At 37.0% G+C, this 7,203-nt stretch overlaps 1 protein-coding gene across 1 annotated transcript; it reads left to right on the forward strand.

Moving 5' to 3' along the window:
- LOC110269331 lies at nt 4,479-6,779 on the forward strand. Its single transcript, XM_021117106.1, has 3 exons — nt 4,479-4,482; nt 5,193-5,367; nt 6,604-6,779. Exons 1-3 carry the CDS (start codon nt 4,479-4,481, stop codon nt 6,743-6,745), a joined length of 321 nt encoding a protein of 106 aa, XP_020972765.1. The 3' UTR covers nt 6,746-6,779.

Consider the following 7,203-nt stretch of genomic DNA (forward strand, 5'->3'; position numbering starts at 1 on the left):
ATGAATTAATAATTATGTTAATATTTATATTTTTTTTCTTTGTTTTCTGATTAAAAAAATAAAATTTAATGAGTTGTACGTTTTTTTTTTTTCATCCAAACAAAAAAAAATTTCTTTTCTTATCCATTCTTCATTTTCTTTATAAATTACTTGACCAATAACACTTAATTTTGTTGAAATATCTGGTTTGTTTGTTATTATAATTTTTTATAAAATATTAGGTAGGATTTTAGTTTCTAAGATATAGGTCAAAAAATTTTTTAGTCCCCAACTTTTTCTTCATACAAAATGGTCCCTAAGATTTAACTTGGTTTTAAACTTGTTCCTAAGGTTTAACTTAATTTTAAATTTTTGACGACCAAAATGGAGGTAAAGATGGATAGTGGACAGATTCTTCTTCTTCTCTTCTTCCTTTTTTTTCTTCCCTCTCCCCTTAATAGGAGCAGAAACACTCCTTTTTTTAATAATTTTTTTGTTATAAATAATTTGATCCTATATTTTAAGATTTAAGTAAAAAGAACGATTTTAAATTTTAGATACGATTTTGTATAAAAAAAAAAGATTAAAAACAAAAAAAACTTTCGACTTATACTTTAGAAATCAAATTCGTACTTAACCTATAAAAAATTTTAGTATGATATTTAGATGAAACAAACCAATTCACTCGTTATTTAATAACTATTGTAATACACACATATAATATATATATAAAACTCATTGCCATGGGGGTGTTTTTATTTTTAATTTAAAGAAACAATAAAATAAATTGTAGATACCAGTCATACCACCAATAAGTCAAATATCTGCCCTTCACGATTGAATTAGTATGAGAGGGTAATAAAATTCATATGAAAAGAAATATGTGAAAAATATATAACTACCATTATTTTTTATTTTTTTAATCAAGTCATATCTAAAAGGTAAAAACAGTGGTTCTTTCGGGTTCTAATAAACCAATATCTTGGAACATGCAATGTTCAATTTTTTTTTGTGACTGAACATAACATAAAGAAAAAAGATCTAAGAAAAAGAGTAGTACTCTTCTCTAATAATAATGTCTAAATTATTAGAAGGCAATAACCACTCTACATACACCTGCTTATTTAAAACAGCAGTCTTAGCCATTAAATCAGCCGCTCTGTTTGCTATTCGCTGGATGAGCACTAAAGTAGCTGTCCAATTGCGTTGGAGCATTTCTTTGATTTTGTCAAGCAGATCAGAGTCATTCCTAATCATGCTGGTTGTGCCTCGCGAAACAAGAAGAAACGCATCAAGATTATCAGTTTCACATATGACCTCTTTGCACTCGCAATCCCAAGCCATAACAACCCTCTCCAAATAGCATAAAGCTCACAACAGAGAACACTAGAAAGAGGTATACTGGCAGAACAACCTTTTATCCAAATTCCCATGCTATCTCTAATAATACATCCAAAGCCAGCTAATTGCTCATTTTCAAAAACGCTTGCATCGCAGTTCACTTTACAGACATTCATTGGAGGTGGTTTCCAGTTATATTTCAAAGAAGAAGGAATAATATGTTTTTGGTTGATAACAACATTAGAGAAATCTCGAGCAGCATGTTTAACTAAGTGAACAATTTTCTCCTTACTCCATGGATCATCTTGGTGGAAGATGTCATTGTTCCTATCCCTCCAAATCCACCAAAAGGCCGCTGCAAAGAGAAACTCATTTTTGTTGAGGTTAGAACGAATCCAAGACACAAAATCCAAATTAGAGTCCTCAGCGGTCATTCCCAAATTTAAGCTAATCCAAATTTGACGAGCTTTTTTGCAAGTCCTAAAGAAGTGGTTAATATCCTCTAGAGCAAGATAACATCTCTGACAAAAATCAGAAGTAGAAATACCTCTTTGAAACCAGTAACTAGCTGTGGGAACTCCATTGTTGAGGCAAAGCCAGAGCAGACACTTTATCTTCTCCGGTATTCTCAAGCGCCAAAGCCAAAGCCAATTTTCATTATCATTCCAGCCAAATTTCTTCTTCAATAGCCATTCATACCCACTTTTAGTCGAGTAGGTGAGAGTATTTGAGTTTGTCCAAAACCAACCTGTTTTATCTCCTGCCTGCTTGATAGGATCAAAGAGCATCAAATCAAGTTTAACTTCTTCCGGAATCATTGTGCAAAGAATATCCCACCGCCAATGCCCAAGGTGCCAGACATCTTCTAACTTCAAGTGAGAATCAGAAATGTGTACAAAAGGAACCAAAGGAGCTAGCATTCCGCATGGTCGCCAAGCATGATACCAAAAGGATTGAGACATCCTGCCTGTACACCAATCAAAACCATCACGAAGCTTTTCTATTGTCTTATAAATCGCTCGCCAAGTGCTTGAAACATTATTAGAAAATTTGGGTGAAAAGCAAGAACTCCCAGATAAATATTTTGCCAACATAATTCTTACCCAAAGCTTATCTTTATTATGCAATAATTGCCAAACAAGCTTTCCGAGTAAAGCAAAATTTACGCATTGAGTATCTCTAATTCCCAAGCCTCCATATTTTCTTGGAGTGACAACTTTGCTCCACTTGACCAAATTTAAGCAACGCTCCCCCACCTTTCCCTTCCACAAGAATTGTCTAAGCACAGAATCAATCTTTTGACAAACCGAAGTAGGAAAAAGAGTCACTTGCATCTGATAAATAGGAAGAGAAGAAGCAACAAATTTGATTAAGCAAAGCCTGCCTGCTCTGTTAAGGAGCCGACCTTTCCAACTAGCCAGCCTATTCTTGATCTTCTCTAAAGAGTCCGAAAAAATAGATCTAGCAGCTCGAGGATAATTAAGGTTCACCCCCAAGTATTTGCCTAGGTCACTAGTAAAAGGAATATGAGAAACACCAGACAACATTTCCTTCCTTCTATTAGAGATATTTCTAGAACAAATAGCTTTAGATTTTTCAATGTTAACCTTCATACCTGAAGCTTTACAGAATAACTCCAAGGTGTGCACAACATTCTGAACTTGACTTTTCTTCGCTTTACAACAAAGGAGGAGGTCATCTGCAAACATCAAGTGAGAAACTCTAGGTCCCCCTCTAGAAACAGCCACACCATCCCAAATACCCTCGTCAACTTGTTTGGAAATGAAGCACGCCAATCTCTCCATGCACAAAACAAATAAATACAGAGAAATTGGATCTCCTTGCCTGAGCCCTCTGCGAGGTTGGAAGCTATCCAATCTATTCTCATTCCAAAGGATGGAAAGATTTGAGGCCTGAACACAATTCATTACAAGCCGAATAATTAGAGAAGGAAAGCCAAAAGATTCAAGAGTGTGCTCAAAAAAATTCCAATCAACTTTATCATAGCTCATTTCTCCAACTGATTTTTTCGTATTTTACAGAAAATAATGAAAACTAAAAGTATAGAGATTAGAGAACAATATTGGTTCCAAGAAGTTGAGTAGCAATACCCATGGATTTGAGCTTTCCTTGCTCATGAACCTCTGGTTTTCTTGTTCTCCATGAAAGAAAGGAATATTAGAAAGGGAAACAATAAAAGAAGAAGAATAAAGTAAAAGCAGCTTTTACCCCTCTTAATAACAACTAATAATTGCTCTCACAGGAGTAGGGATATCAATGGGGCAGGGTGGGGGCGGGGATGCCTCCCTGCTCCCCATCTCCGCCCTCATATTTACTCCCCATCCCCGCCCCATTCCCCGCCGTGGGAGAATATTGTTCCCCATCCCCATTCTCACGGGGCCCCATTCCCCGCGGAGACTCCATTCCCCATCTACATAATAGTTTTAACTAATTATTAATTTTCATATGAATAGAGCTGCAAGTATCTATCTTATACAAAAACTGCAAGATTTTATACAAAAAATTTAAATGACACGATGGTGACTTCTTTCGAAATAACGCAATGGGGGGACGCAACGACGAGCCAAAGGACAAAGTAGTGGACGAGGTGGGAGACGCGGCAACAGAGAGGAGAATGGACACGACGGCAGAGTTACGAAAAGGAACGCCGCAAATAGAAATTATGACGCGGTAAGGGTGATGGCACGGTGAGGTGTGACGATGCGGTGAGAAGGGTAACGAGGGGGTGGCTGCAGAGAGGTTGGATGGAGTATGGACAGCCTTAGAGATCTCTGAATTGAAGAAGGGTTATGCAAATAAAGATTAGGAGTTTTGGGTTTCTATATATATATGTGTGTGAGAAATGACTAAAAAACATATATGAGAAATAAACTATTAAGGATAATTTAAGAAATTCATAAATTTCAGGGAATAGCGGGGACGGGACGGGGATCCCCGCTCGGGTCCCCGCACCTGCTTCAGGGGAATTTTGTCCCCCATCCCCATCCCCGCGAAAAAAATTCCCCACAATCGGATCCCCATTCGGAACAGTCCCCGCAGGGATCCCCGCGTCTCGGAAAATTTTGCCATCCCCAATGCTTGCTGCCATGAAGTTGTTTTTAGCTTCACGGTCAAAAGTTGCCATTTTAAATGCGCCAATGGGTGAATGAAATTCAAGATGTGTGTACACTTTGTGATAACCAAAACCTTCGCCTTTGACTAAACCACAACTATTCTTAATTCATTCTATTCTAACCCAACCTGAGATAAATCCACTAAGGGAAAGTAATCAAAGTATAAGAAACTAATTTTTAGTTATCCAACATTAGTCAATTTTAATGTAGGGTTACAATTTAGGATTTTGAGTTAAAAATTTATAATTTACCATTTAGAATTTAAAACATACAAAATAATTTTAAAATTAACTAATGTTGACTTAAAAAATTAATTGCCTAGCTTTACTCATCCACTAAACAACTTGGTTTCAAATTGTCAATTATGTGAATAAATACCAATTGTTACATGATACAGGAAGGGTGCCAAATTCATATGGTACTGATATAGGGATATCTCAATTGGGAAAACTATCTCACATCATTTGAAAAATTAAACAATTTTCAGATGGTGTAAAAGCAGATTTAGAGACGTCACAAATCACTAGACTAAACAAAGCTAGGTTTATGACTCAGATTGCAACCTTTATGTAACATTTCTGTTTACTTTCAGATATGGCAAGGCCCACGTCTCAGAAAATTTTGCCATTCCTACACATGAGATAATTGGCAACAATCCTGGCTCAATCTTTATTCTTATGTTGGTGTGTGCACATGCAATTGCTCACTTGCTTGGAAGATGCATTTGCATTTGGTAAGTTAATAGCCCTTCATTTCACTTTAATCTTCAATTCTATGCCATAAACTTTAAACTTGATGTGAATGATTATCATTCTTATTGCAGGATCGTATTAGGGGTTGCATTCTCGATGTTCATCATAGGCACATTAGCCAACTCAAGATCAAGAGAATCTTGTGGGATATCAAATAATCGGTTTGGAGTAAGTATGGTTTTGGTCCTTAAAATTTTTTGTCAGAATCAAATTCGTCCTTCATCTAATTTTTAATTTAAAATGGTTCTTAACGTTTTTTTTCGTATTAAAATCGTTCTTTTATTTTTTTTTGGACAAAAATACCCTCACCACTACTAACACAATTACCTCCTCCAACACCAACACCACCACCACCACCACCACCAACACAAATACCACCACCAACACCAAAAACACTAAACAACAACAACAACACCATACCACCACAACCACCATCAACACCAACACCACCACCACCACCACCACCATCAACTATTAATTTAGTCCTTTTTCTAATTACGTAAACTATTAAGTATTGTTTTGGTCCCTGACGTTGAGGGTCCGAATCGAAACCGTCCCCATTGTAATTTTGGATTTAAAATCCTCCTTAACATTTTTTTTCGTATTAAAATCGTCCTGTTAATTTTTTGGACAAAAATACCCTCACCACTACCAACACAATTACCTCCTCCACCACAACCACCACCACCACCACCACCACCACCACAAACACCACCACCAACACAACACCAACACCAACTAACACCAACACTAAATTCAGAAATCAACAAAACCAACAATTCAGAAATGAAATCAGATTCAACAAGAACAAAACCAACAATAATTCAACAAATCAAATCAGATTCAACAAAATAACAAATCAAGAAGCAGAAGAAGGAGAAACAGAGATCGAAGCAAGAAGCAGAGGCGCGCGAGGAGCAGCGGCGAGGCGGTGAAGAGCAGCAGAGCGGAAGCCGACGACGAGGAGGTCACGGCGGTGACGACGAGGGCGAGGAGGAGGAGCAGAAACGGCTCGAACGGCTCGGTGAGATCCAGCGGCGAGGACTGAACGACGAGGAGCAGGAGCGGCGGCGACGACGGCGAGGAGCAGGGGCGGTGGCCCTTAGCTTTCTCCCTTCTGATCTCTCTCTTCTCCCTTAGCTTTCTCCTCTCTTGCTCTATGTTTCCCCTTCCGATCACAGGCGGTGGTGCAGCGGTGCGGCCTTCCCTCCCCTCTCCCCTGGATTCTCTTTCCTCCCCCCTTCTCTTTCTCGCTCCCCCCTCCCCCGATGGGTAGTTTAGGAATAATATAAAAAAATTATTAAAAATGACGATTTTAATACGAAAAAAACGTTAAGGATCATTTTAAATAAAAAATTATATGAGGGACGGATTCGATTTTGGTGAAAAACTTTAAGGACCAAAACCATACTTACCCCTAATCGGTTTCTATCCATCGGAGGGATTTTGTGTTTTATTCATGCATTGTTCAATGTTGCCTATTATGTTTCTGTCACTGCTTCAAGAAGGGAAGAGAAGAGGCAACAAAGCCCCAATTAATCATTCACTTACCAAATGTTTCAGATACAATGCCTATCATTTCGCCAAACATTTCGATTCATAGAAAAGAAATGTACATGAACAATTATTTTTTCCTTTTCACATATCTTACCTCCTCTTCCTTTTTGCTCATAACTCATAACTGAAGTATTGACAAAAAATTATTGACATGTACTTGTCACGTGAAGTTTGAATTAGGATTTTGTATAAAGATAATATAATTTGTATGTATTTTGGTCCCAAATATCATCCACAACTCTTTTTCTTTTTCAAATTAGATATTTTATATATATGATTTGTGAGTGAAAAAGTTTGAATAATTTAACCGTCACTTTGTTACATAAACTATTTCAACAGCTCCTCAAATAATTACTTAAAAAGAAAAAGAAAAGTGTATTTCACACGCATGATTTCTCCTTTTATTTAAGTGGTTGTGTTTTTATTTTTTACGAAAATAA

This window comes from Arachis ipaensis, chromosome B02, assembly GCF_000816755.2.
Source record: "Arachis ipaensis cultivar K30076 chromosome B02, Araip1.1, whole genome shotgun sequence".
NCBI classification, from domain to species: domain Eukaryota; kingdom Viridiplantae; phylum Streptophyta; class Magnoliopsida; order Fabales; family Fabaceae; genus Arachis; species Arachis ipaensis.

Excerpts from the sequence above, each read along its gene's own strand:
- LOC110269331 (XM_021117106.1), top strand. Across the intron at positions 5,368-6,603 it reads TGTGGGATATCAAATAATCG|GACCAAAACCATACTTACCC; the intron begins GTTTGGAGTAAG and ends AAAAACTTTAAG.